General features: G+C 46.3%; 1 protein-coding gene across 2 annotated transcripts; it reads right to left on the reverse strand.

The window, feature by feature from the left end:
* Positions 1-145: 145 nt before the first annotated feature.
* Positions 146-5,849, reverse strand: LOC119112351 (uncharacterized). Of its 2 annotated transcripts, none has more exons than XM_037236508.1 (7): positions 5,751-5,849; positions 5,425-5,466; positions 4,505-4,633; positions 3,839-3,973; positions 2,766-2,875; positions 1,665-1,785; positions 146-717 (listed from the first exon to the last, which is right to left on the reverse strand). In XM_037236508.1, the coding sequence occupies exons 2-7, from the start codon at positions 5,425-5,427 to the stop codon at positions 592-594; spliced, it is 624 nt and encodes a 207-aa protein (XP_037092403.1). In that variant the 5' UTR covers positions 5,428-5,466; positions 5,751-5,849; the 3' UTR covers positions 146-591. The 2 variants fall into 2 exon arrangements, with proteins under 2 accessions (XP_037092403.1, XP_037092402.1); XM_037236507.1 differs by having other exon boundaries at positions 5,709-5,760.
* Positions 5,850-13,140: the final 7,291 nt, after the last annotated feature.

Here is a 13,140-nt window from a genome sequence, read left to right on the forward strand (position 1 = left end):
TTTTTTGTTAGATTCAGCACCACTGTCGAGGACAACATTCCGACTAAATGTGTCATTCGTACTCATACCTAATCTAAAGAGTTCCGCGTAGCTATAAATAACGTAAGTGTGCACCAAGGTGGATGCCAGAGACGAGATCAACGATATGAACACATATATTTAAATGTACCACAATTCCATTGGCGCAAGACAATGGCACACAAGCTGAGAAGCGTGATGCAACCTGATCAGAATGATGCGTACTTTGAAAGACATCCGACAGACCACCCGTCTGTAAATCCTCGTTTCAGCTAGGCGCAACGAACGGTTGACTAATTTACTTTGTGAGAGCAAAGATGAGCGTAAGTCGTTGACCGACCTGGACATGTGGTAAATGAAATAGTGATAGACGTCAAGTGCTTGGCTATCTCCGTCCTACTTTTCGATGATTTGCAAATCCATGCCGGATTAGGTGACGGCAATCCTTGCCTTTAGCATGACAGTCCATTTTGCTGGCTTCTGAGCCATTACAAACACCTTGGATCACGCCAACCGCCGGTGGTTGGTCTACGCTGTGCGCTTGCCGACTAACCATCATGACAACAGATGAGATCAAAAGATCGCTATATCGGCACATCCAAAGAAGTGCTCCTGAGGGCCGCACCCGATCCGCCCGATCCGCCTGTGCTTTCCTGACTTGGAGCAGTACCCCCAATTGTTGCCCGCAGTGTACTTCCACTGCAAACATAGAGGAGTCGGCTCGTCACTTCCCTTTTTGCTATCTCCCAACTCTCTCTCTCTCTCTCTCTCTCTCTCTCTCTCTCTCTCTCTCTCTCTCTCTCTCTCTCTCTCTCTCTCTCTCTCTCTCTCTCTCTCTCTCTCTCTCTCTCTCTCTCTCTCTCTCTCTCTCTCTCTCTCTCTCTCCTCTCTCTCTCTCTCTCTCTCTCTCTCTTCTCTCTCTCTCTCTCTCTCTCTCCTCTCTCTCTCTCTCTCTCCCTTCTCTCTCTCCTCTCTCTCTCTCTCTCTCTCTCTCCTCTCTTCTCTCTCTCTCTCTCTCTCTCTCTCCTCTCTCTCTCTCTCTCTCTCTCTCTCTCTCTCCTCTCTCTCTCTCTCTCTCTCTCTCTCTCCTCTCTCTCTCTCTCTCTCTCTCTCTCTCTCTCTCTCTCTTCTCTCTCTCTCTTCTCTCTCTCTCTCCTTCTCTCTCTCTCTCTCTCTCTCTCTCTCTCTCTCTCTCTCTCTCTCTCTCTCTCTCTCTCTCTCTCTCTCTCTCTCTCTCTCCCTCTCTCTCTCTCTCTCGCTCTCTCGCTCGCGCGCGCGCACGTGCGCTCTGTTTTGAAACTGGTAAACGCAGAGAACACGACCCCTTTTCACGACAGTCAGGTGAGCCAACATGCGATTTACGCCGCCGATGGCTGGCATGAGAACAGTCATTAACGTCGAAGACAGACGGGTGTTCTTGAGCCGAAGTCAACTGTGAGCAATGGCGATTGGCAGACGGACGGCCAGACATGGTGCCGAGGACAGCGCTAGGTGTCACGCAAGTCATCCGGTGTAAACGGCATCACTTGGACAGAGCCGTAGCCGAGGTCAGCGATAGTTGACAGATGGGCACACCAGTGAGTCATCACTGCAAGCAGACAGACAGACACGCAGCGCCCAGCGTGCGCGGACACCCCAGCCCTCACCTGGAAGACGCAGTGTTTGCAGGTCACGGAGGCCGGCAGCTGCAGCGGCACGATCACCATCCTCATGCCGCCGGAGATTGGGTACCGAGTAGAGCCAGTGCCGACTACCTGCAGGCGATGCCTGAAAGGGAGCGGTCCGGTGGTGCTGAGGAGGTCAGCCACAAGCGCCAACGGCTGGGATAGGGCAGGGTTCGACTACCAGTAGCATGACTGGGGTGAGTGGGCATCACAGAGTCGAGAATGGCCTGAGAATGTGAAATAACAATAGCCTATGTATATATATATATATATATATATATATATATATATATATATATATATATATATATATATATATATATATATATATATATATATATATATCATTACTCTCATGTGACCAGCCAGAGACTTCGCTTCAGACGTTGGCATTTTTAAGCTGTTTTAGGGGAAAAGGAAATATTTCACCTTTGCAGATATTGAGGCAAGCATCAGATCTGTGAAATAAGGTCCCTTATAACTGTTGGCATGCTCTTAAGTTGAAAATAATGCTCTAGACAACGCAATTTTTTGTTTAGTTTATATGCTCCTCAACACGACAATAGCTAATTACGTGATCGTACCATGCGTAACACTGATCGAGAACCAACTGACGGACGATTTTTCTGGAATTGTGCTCGCGAACACCAGATATGAACGACTCGAAAATTGAATTTTTCTTGGCTTTGGTCGCCGGTCATGGATACCTGAGTGACTTTGAAATAGTCTCCATGAAATTGTCTGCACATCTTCGCGGACGCGGAGCTCAGAAACTAGATGAGTTTAGGTCTTAAGAAGGGCAGGACTTTGAATTGCACCTATTGATCTCCAAGATCGCTTTTTCAGCTCGAAACCCTATGCAAATGTGGAACACTCTCTTTAACCCAGTTCTGGTTATGTGTCAACTCGGAGGCAATGGTTGGCAGAACTACAAAAAGACAGCGTAACGACGGATACAGGCCGCATTTACTGTTATCGGCTGCACGTGATACTGTTGTTGCCATGCGTGCATACAACCATATGGGTAAATACACACCATGCAGAACACTTCTTCCCATGCATATAACCACACTTCCTCCTTACCGGTCTAGACATTCCTGCGTTGCCTCCGCCGCCATTCCATGAACAGGGCAAATGCTGAATTCGAAGTAGCCCAGATGATTTGCCGTTAGCTGCACTTTTGCGTTGATGATCTGAAACATGCACGTAGTTGCAGTGGTGCAGCCAAAGCCGCGTTATTAGGGGGGGGGGGCATAAGGTTGGAAAGAACCCCGCTGGTGGCAACACGCTTTTCACGAAAAAATTGCCAGAAATGGCACACTTGATTTTGATGGGACGTTATTTTTCTGTTTCATTTTTGTTTCTTCCTTCTTTATCTTTTATCTCTTTGCTAACTCTCAGTTAGCTCCTTCTAAACCGATTGAACCCAGAGGCTTTGTCAGAATTCTTCTCTAGGTTGTAAAGAGATGTGGAGGCCCCATGGACGTAGATTGTAGATCGAAATGGGGTCACATATTGGAATTAACATGAACAACACATGCTCGTTTGAAAATGTTCCATCTTCAGTAACAAGCGAATAGTGAGAAACATCATATAATACGGTTTTAAACATACGCACTCGCAAATTTGAAAACAAAAACCGCGCCGCCTGACGTTGTAGTCTCCGTAGGCTGCGTGGCGTCGGCCCTGCCACTAATGTTAGGTGACGGCCAGGGGGGGGGGGACGAAAAGGATGACGCATCTGAAGCAAGTTCCATTGAGCGCCTTACAACATCGATCCGTGCGTTTAGGAAATAGCCTTATCCGTATTTCACCCGTGTGATTTCTAAATTGCTGTTAGGAATAGATTAGCCTTTCAGCACCACGAACTGGTGTTAGAATAAAAAAAAAAACGGGATGGCACTAGAGAGGCAGAATTAAAGCATATTTTCTTGTTGCTGTAACTGGAGGACAGGCTCAAACTTTAATGGTAAAATACACGCCTCAGTCTAATCTCTAAACCGTACGATCGGAAGCATTATTTCACGACGGGCGTTCTAACGCACGCTGTTGCTGAAACGCGACAAACACTGAACGAAACGCTGCACCGCCAGTGACAATCCAGAGCTCACGACCAAGCGAATCAAGGACTCCGATAACTAGGCGTCGGTACTGACCGCCCCTTTGCTGTACTTCTCCACGATGATGGCTGACTTGACGAACTTCGCACCGCCGATCTCATGGGCCCGCGGCGGTCGCTGGTCGTAGGGGTCGCCGCAGATGCCGCACTTGCCGCCCATCCGCTTCTGATGCTGGAGAGCGGGGAATCCGAAAGCTGAGGTCAGTGCGTTGCGAGACTTGGCTATTACGCGTAGTATCGCTTGCTGTCATGCTGGAGGAGCGGCCGATGCTGGATAGAAGGATCACGGCCATAAGTGCTAGAAGTGTAATTAAACCAAATGATTGTTGTTGCTTGGAAACGGCGCGCTGGAAGTCTTGCCGGCCGTAAATGTCAAAACATCATATTGAGAAACGTAGCGGCAACACTTTCCCGTTCTTAGGGCATGGAGACATCGTGCAGATCAAGATCGGCGCTTGAGCCGCTTGTGTCCTGAAACGCGGGACCGTTTCAGTGACGAGAACACATACAACTGCTCGCACCACTGTGTCCTGAAACGCTGGACCGTTTCAGTGACGAGAGCACATACAGCTGTTCGCACCACTGCCGACTTGCGTTGACGCAGTCCAGTCTGTCCGGACACAGTGGGTCCGGGTGCAGTCGGTCCCTGATGCAGCGGTCCCTGGCGCACTCGGCCCCTGGCGCATTCAGCCCGCAGTCTCACCGTAAGGCCCCCGCAGTACAGCTGGTTGTCGGTGAAGTCGCGCGGTGTGTGGTACTTGCCGATGCGCCACATGCTCGCACGGCAGACCGGATGCAGGAGGCGGCCATGGCCGTCCGAGGAGGCCCACAGCTGCAGGCGGGTGAACCATGCGGTTTGAGGATGTCTCAGTTCCGTGTGCGATGTATGGGTGGGTTGTGCTGGTATCTTGATTGAAATAACTTTGCAATCATGCCGTCGCACTTGAAAACAGATGTTTTTTTGTATTATGACAAGCAACAGTCAACGAACATATGCATGCATCTGGGTGTGAAGGATTGCCGTTTGCTGGCATTTTGGGGCAGATGGTGACTTAATAGGGGTTTAATTTGGACAACAGGAGGCGCATTGAAGTTTTAAGGAAAAGCGCTCTGCACCCGGCTTTAAAGGCCGTTGTCCTGCTTACAAACACCTTATTTCTGAAGTTCATCTGGTTTTCTGTTCATCGCTGACTGGTACTTAATCTGTTACGGTGGTTGTGCTACCAAAACGTTGTCCCGTTTTGGTGGTCTTTAGAGCAAAGGGAGCATCGTAATTAGTTAAGCATGAGAGGACCCTGGCGCTCCCAACGTTTGCCTTACCCTCTAAATGCTCTAACAAAGTTACTACAGATTGCTCAGACACCAGAAGTCAGAAAAGTGTCTATGCTTTGCAAAAAAAAAAAAACACCAGCACCCGGCCACACAAACTTTTATGGGACAACTCTTATGAACTAACCATTGGCCCACCGGGATGAGTGATCCTGGACGAAGACAACCTTTTCAGAATGTGCAAGAGATGATACTAGTTTTTATGCGTATGAATACCAGTAGTTGTTTTTAGGAGCCCCGTTGTAGAAAAATTCAAGCCAGCTGTTCGATAATAGTTTCGGAGGCACCACTTACCATAGAGAAGCAAATAACCAGAGCGAGGCTTGACGCTGAAGCCTGAGAATAGAATGGCGTGAAAATTAACTGAACGGCTTCTAAGAACTGAGAAAACAACGCCAGATGAAACGAAGACGTTAAATTATGGTAACAATAGTCACATCAAACACATTTCTCTCAACTGCAAATGCAACGACATGCTGCAGCATGTAAACACTGCCTAGTAAGTACATGTCAAACGAATGCCAACCTGTATTTAGGGCATAACTTTAGGTTTCAAAGTGATGTTCTGCAGCACTTACCATGGCTGCAACACTCTTCTGCGAGATGCTCCCGAGACTCACATTGCTCTGCCGGCGTCGGAACTTTTAGTGGCCAGAACTGCCCTTTCGTTCCCGGACGAACGGCTTTCCACCCCGACAGGTCCGAACGCTGACATTTTCACTCACCCGCGCCGCGGGCGGACAGTCTCCTCGATCTGCGCCATATTTGTCGCGCGACAAAAACCTCAAATAGTTTGAGTGCGACAAACTGGTCTCTGACAGCACGCAGACCGCGTCCAGACCAACGAGGAATAACCGCTGTTCGCCGCCGCTCAAATGTGTCGTACAAGATAAGCCATGGGGAGTTTTGAACGCCGACATGACCTTTCATTGACCGGACCCTATGTTGAATCATATATCAAGGTCACTGACTCATCCATCAATATCAGTACTACATCCGGCTCTGTGGCTGGTCCTATAACAGGCTGCTTTTCGCCGTCGTGCACCGGCCACACCCACGCGCGTGTCGCACAATCCTCAGTAGTATATAACACTTGACGTGTACCCGTAGTGTAAAAGGCCTCAACTTACACTGTTCATTTACATGTGTATTTAATGTTCTAAGGTGTGCGTGATCCATATAATGGCAATATTTAGTATAGGATATGTATGACATAAAAGTCAATGTATCATCTTCCGTAACACTGCGGTGCAATCTTCATTCATGTTGTTTTACATGCTTTACTGTTTGTCGTGTTTGATCATCGAAAAAAACATCGCGCACATCTCTGGTAGAATCTCTGACTAAATCGTTCGAAACTGGTCATGGCGTCAGTTTTGCACGCACCAAAACATTTTGCTGCGTGTTTTTTAGAGAAAGAAATAATTTATAGATATACTGATTGGCATAAGCATCAAAGCTGCACTCAGGTTGATGACTCAAACGTTATGTTTCACAGAGTGACCAAAACCCACGGAAAACCATGCAGCACCCTTTTGTAGATGCCGTCTGCGACAAATCGACCGCAAAAATGTTGTTCAGCAAACTTGAGTACATGGGATAACCGTAGATGAACGTCCGTTTCTGAAAGCATGAGCCAAATCATGTGAGCGGTATATGAGAGCCACTGCGAGCTGACTGGAACATCTTTGCAAGAGCATAAGGCAAGAGTATTATCAGAGGCACATGAACATTTGAAAAATGTCGTAAACCAGACGCTTTCAACCTGGGTAATACTAGAGCGTTAGAGATAATAGTAGTGGTGGTGGTGGTGGGGAAGAGGGAGGGGGGGGGGGAGGGCGACATAGCTAACCCATGTCTGAATAAAAAATTATATATGTCCCGACAGCGCCAAAAAGTAAGCACGGGCCGCAGTGTTTTTATTAGCGTTCAGCGTCCCAACACGAGCAAGATATTGGAGATAACTTATGTAAAATGAAATGCGTTACCGGAACACCATCGATGTTAAAACACTCCTCAAGGCATATTGGCTTCTCATATGATTCGGTTAACGATGATAAGTAATAAGATGTATATATATATATACATATATATATACACATATATATATAGATGTAGGCATATGCATATATATATATATACACATATGGTTTAAATTAGTTCAGTTTTGTTGTTTGGTTTCACGGGACGAAAATCGCCATTCGATTCAAGCGATGCTAGGTAATATATATATATATATATATATATATATATATATATATATATATAAATATATATATATATATATATATATATATATATATATATATATATATATATATATATATATATATTACCTAGCATATTACCAATCCCATCCTATATCTATATATATATATATATATATATATATATATATATATATATATATATATGATGTCGTTGTTTTAAAGGTGTCGATACGATATTACGATACGTATAGGATACGATAAGGTGTCGATGTCTTAAAATGATTGGGAGGGGGGCTAAATGCGTGAAAATCGTGATATATATATATATATATATATATATATATATATATATATATATATATATATATGGTTTGAATTGGTTGACCTTTGTTGTTTGGTTTTACGAGACGGAAACCGCAATCCCATCCATCCTCGGCGGAAATGAACGTTAACAGGTGGGAAACCTTGTCATCAATTCATACAATCGGGCACCGCTCCACTCGCAGAGAATGGAAAATGTGTTTATAAATATTTTTCGTTTTATTCACTTCAGTTTTCTGACATGACATTCTCACCTAATGTCACGCAAGCACGAGAGTTCCAAGGAAGAGTACTGGTTGTGAAGCGTGCTTATTAGAATTCAACCGCCATCTGCTACTTCCAGGGCTCATTAACACCAGACGCCGGCCGAGAAATGAGCTGGCGAAAATTTTCTGCTGACATTATGCGCAGTAAAAAACGCTACCAGACTAAAACAGAGGAAAACGTTACCCGACTGTCGCCACAACAATCATTCCACCCGTAATGACGGATAATAATGGTCGTATTTCAGTGCCTCCTTTCCCATGCACTGTATATGCACTCACACGCGGGAGACAGGCGAGATCTCCACCCGCAACCACGGGTGTCGATGTCTTAAAATGATTGGGAGGGGGGCTAAATGCGTGAAAATCGTGATAAGGATGTATATGTATAAATATATATATATATATATATATATATATATATATATATATACTTACACCTATTCTCAAAGTTCATGTGCGTTGCCATAGCAGTCCACAAGGAACCCTCGCAGATCGCATTACCTTCTCATAAAGGCACCTGTTTTACAAAGCTGAAGGGGTGCAGCTGCGTACTTGCGTACTGCCTACTAATACTTGCGTACCGAACAAATCTAATTGGTGCAAATTTTACCATGATTTGCTTAGGTAATTTGTTGTGTGTTTATTGATCCATTCACAACAATTAAGAGTCCAGTGTTCATATGTCGCCATCACAACGCATTTATATGCAGGTTCTCGATACGCTAAAACTTCTTCGATAGAACACGCATTTTAGCAAATTGAATTCTTACGCGCTATGGCGGAACGTGATCTTGCGTGCCGCCGACGTCATATGTGTCATTTTTATTGGCTATTGAATGTGCGACATTTAGTATACTTGCGTGTAGTGTTCTTTTGTTATTTTGAATGCTAGGATGTTTCGGGTGCGTTTAAGGCCTTCTCATGTGCTAGCCACTCAAGAGCATTTGCAATAGTTCCCAAATACAGCATGAAAAAGAAAACCAACACAAGGAGAACTTGATAATTGTTCAGTTCTATCGCAGCATTGATGTTAAAATGTATCAACAATGCTCTCTTGGCCTTCAAGTGCATTGAACGCGTATTGTGTGGTGGTGAAATAAATACATCTATCGCTGCGACTTGGTTTAATTGTCATGATCTTTTTGGACATAAAGGAGCCAGATTAACGTAATGCAATTCCGAACTACCCTCTCCCTTGCTTTGCACCAGACAGCAAAAGTCAGATTCATGCAATCCTTGTCTGGGCTGAAGCCAGAAGTATTTGTCCTCCTGGGAAGGGACTTTAGGCCGTCGACAGAAAAACATGCCATGCAATGGCCCAATAAAAACAAACAAACAACGGTAAAACAGTGGGTCGATTTGTGCTAGAAGGTCCATGAGTCTCTCATTGATTTCTCAGTCGTATTCGTAACATAAATAGAGCCGGTGAACGAGGAACAGAGAAGCAGGAGGAGAGTACTCTGGCGGGTAATGGTAGGAAATGGTTGAAATTACTCGTATGTCATCATGCTACTTCTTATTTGAAACATCTTCAAACCTCTGTCTCATGCCTATGGTGACCTTTCAACGGGGCTGTTTGATGTTGAAATGGCAGTGTCACTGGTGGTGTGTATATAGCAGGCATTTTGTGGGGAGTGAATGAGGTAAAGGTTTGAGTGAATATCTGTGCATATTTGTCTCGATCCGGGATGGTCGGGCCAGACATGTCAGCAAACTCTTTCTCCCTCAGACGCAATCACTGATTCTACGCCTGATAGCTTGATGGCCCTTATTTTTTGACATCATAGAGTTTGTGCATGTCAAATGTCTGTGCGACAAAGACGTTGAAAGTGACAACAGGACTTTGGCGTTGTTCTCGGGTATTTTATTCCTGAGTAAAGTTGAGCACTAAGTAAAGATCGAGTGCTAGCAGTCAGTCTAAGCTGAGATAAGTCATAGCTGAGAGTTCGGACCACGCCACATGACCAGGCGATTTTCAGCTAGTCTTTGTCAGAGTTGATGTCAGTTCCCATTTTTAATGTCCTGCTGGCACTTAGGCTCCAGAACGTTGGGGCCGAATTCACCGTTGAGGGGTCAAAGTGGAAATTGGGGGGCCAGTGGCCCACCTAAAGGAATACAAATCGACACCCGTGCCCGCAACAGCGCGCTGCCTGGAACCCGACGGCGTGGCGAGTCCGGGCCGGCGTCTGCTGTTGTAGGTGGCGCCATCATCGCCCTCCATGTGCACGTCGTTCAATGTCCACTCATCCTCCACCGCCGGAGCGATTTAAGAGCGTGCAGACAATATGCGCAGCTATTTTCGGATGCAAATCGATACATGTCTCTCTCCGTTCCATCCGCAAGAGTTGAAGTGCGCGTATTGCGTGAGTGGGCTGCGATGACATAATAAAACGCGCACGTTCTTATTCTCGTCTCTAGGGCTTTCAGCGATTCATTGGGTTCTTGGAGCCCAGGCGGGGGCCTCCACTGGGTGATGCCTTTTAAAACTGGGTCATGCTACCTCAGAGGTAAGAAAAGCTCCACCGTATCTGCACGCACCAATTGAATGTTGTGCTTCTTGGGCTCTTGATAACATCAGGTCTGTTACAGGTATTGAGTAAGAATTTGGGTAGCAGTGGGTCTCTTGTTCCATTTTGCCCTTGTTTGTGTTCTATTTTCACACACGCGTGCATATTTAAGGGTACTAGAACGTTGCCCCACTGGGTCGGGAATGAAAAGCCGCGCAAGGGGCATGACGGTGGCGACATAGATGTGTAGATCTTTGACATTGCGTCTGGTATTTCAGAACTATGAGTCCTCATGCGGCAACATTAACATGATGCATACCGTACACTCATGACAGCAGACTCAAACTCGGATGAGGTGCAGTACATAAACCACAAGATTCACTATATGTCAGCCGACTTGCCCTCCTGAGGTATTTTAAAATGTATATTTTGTGGTGAACAATGAAATGTGATTTGAAGCCCAACAAGAATTCGGAACGTGGTGCGTTTATGGCAACACTTCATGCAAACTTTCAGTGGTATGCCGAGGCTGCGAACAAGTGGAAGCACCTTGTCCTCGCAGACGCTTCGCGAACATTTCACAAAGATGTTGCCTTGGTATCTCATAGAACTACGAGTTTTGGTTGGACGCACGGCGGGCCGCTGTATACAAGACGGCATGACATTAAAAGTTTGCGGGAATTCTCAACTTTGATATTTGGAGAACTCCAGCACCACCCAATACTGAACATGTTAAACACCACCAGTGAAAATGTGCAGACATAAATATCGAAGTATGACAACTTCTGTTTGCTACTTAAAGGGTAAATGCTCGCGAGGTAGCTAAACCCATTGAATCCACAAGCGCATCCGAGTGCATTGGAGCCGTCCCCTTCCGTGGTGGGCGTCTAATCCTCAGGACTTTTGTCCTTAAATTCTTTTTCACCACTTCTTGTTTATGTTTATTTCAGTCTTCCTTCACTCATGTTGTCATGTTGTTCTTTGAAATGTGTTCCAATTTCACTTTCCCTTGCCTCTTTCGACACTTTGTCCTTTCACTATTTGCCTGTTCTTTTCCCTCACCTTCATTCCTGTCGACTTTTTTCCTTCAACTTCGTTTGCAATTAATGTTTTAGTACTGTTGGCTTGCATCCCTTTCGACATTTTTTCAAATTGACATTTATCCCTTTTGACGTTTAGCTCTTCGATTTTTCCCTGATTCGACTTTCATCCCATTCAAATATTTACGTTCGATTTTTTTTTCGTTGGACTTTATTCCATTCGACTTTTCATTCGGCAACCATACGTGTCTTGTTCTTGGCACTCGTACCGGTCTCCACCAGGGCCATCTAAACCCATTCATGGCTGGTCCGTGTAGCCCTGATAAATGGGGCGTCGCGATGATGCAAGATGAAGAGAGAGTGAGAAAAGAATGGCGGGCACTTTGAAAACGCAGGCCACCCTCTGGTGCCGACAGCACTCTTCTTTGGCGACCATGGGCGGCGGCACGTATTGTTGGTTGTGAGGGCCGGGCAGGGTTAGTCAGGAAGGACTTGACCGTACCCCAGAGCTTTTTAGTCCAAGCTCTCGAACATTCGCGTGTCCCATGGTCCTAGGCGGGAAAAGTTTATCGGATCGTTTATCCGCGCAGCTGTTGCAATTTTTTCTAGCGGTGAGAAGAATCACGACTTTATATTTATTTTACGAGAGGAGGTGGTGCTCCAGGGTTTTTATATTTCATCATTGCAAGGGATGGGGCATTCTAGTGCTGGTAGGTGCTCTATTCCAACGGCAAATATGCTTCGTTTCCATGGGGCGATAGAGGTCTGGCTACACTGGTGGATCCAGTTAAAGAGTTGGAGCCAAGCCAGTCTGCCAAATTACACAGCCTACTCCAGTTTTGTATTTTGTCCTCGGATTAAGGTCACAGCGCCCTCGTGTGAAATAGCTCTGCTTTGTACAACTTACGATTTTTGCGTGGCCAGCGGGTGGTGTGGGAAAACGACGGTCTGAATTTGGCGTGTCAAAACCATGTCACGGCATCAACAATAAAATCAACCACATGTCATCAACAACATAGTCATAAACAGCGATACTGAATACAGCTCAACGATTCACAACGGACATTTCACGTCAACGAATACTTGCATGAAATTAAGGCTGAAAGCAAAATAGTCAATCTAATGCACAAGAATGCGCTGTGAAAACAACGTTGGGGATGAGTTTGCTGCCACCGTGCTGTAGAAAATGCGTGCGCTGTTAACACGTGCTTGTCACTTATTTGTTGCTGCGCGCCTGGGGTGCGCCTAAATGCCCTTTAATCGATGTATACCATATTATTCAGTGCCTCTTGACTTAAAGCAGTGGCGTTGGATGCCCGGGGTCGAAGTCCGGACAGCACGGCTGGTAATTTTACCAGCCGTGCTGGCCGGCTGGCGTTTCCAAACCGTGTCCGTCAGGGGCGGACAGCTCAGCCTGCACTCTGAAGGCGCGCCATCTCTGGCGTTGGACGGCTCGGCACGAGGCGGCCTTCCTGCACATCAGAACCGTCCTGGCTGCGTCGCCGGTCGTGGCCTCTTCGACCCGCGTCTGCCAGCTATGCTGCAGACAGCCGCCCCTGTCTCCGCGACAGGTCGCTGCCGCCGCGGCCGACCCCTGACCTTCAGGCAGGTCGGGTGGCCCGCGGCCACGGACGCCTCCCGGTAGTCGGATGTAGAGCTCGGAGTT

This window comes from Pollicipes pollicipes, unplaced genomic scaffold (assembly GCF_011947565.3).
Source record: "Pollicipes pollicipes isolate AB1234 unplaced genomic scaffold, Ppol_2.1 Scaffold_7261;HRSCAF=8764_pilon_pilon_pilon, whole genome shotgun sequence".
Taxonomy (NCBI): domain Eukaryota; kingdom Metazoa; phylum Arthropoda; class Thecostraca; order Pollicipedomorpha; family Pollicipedidae; genus Pollicipes; species Pollicipes pollicipes.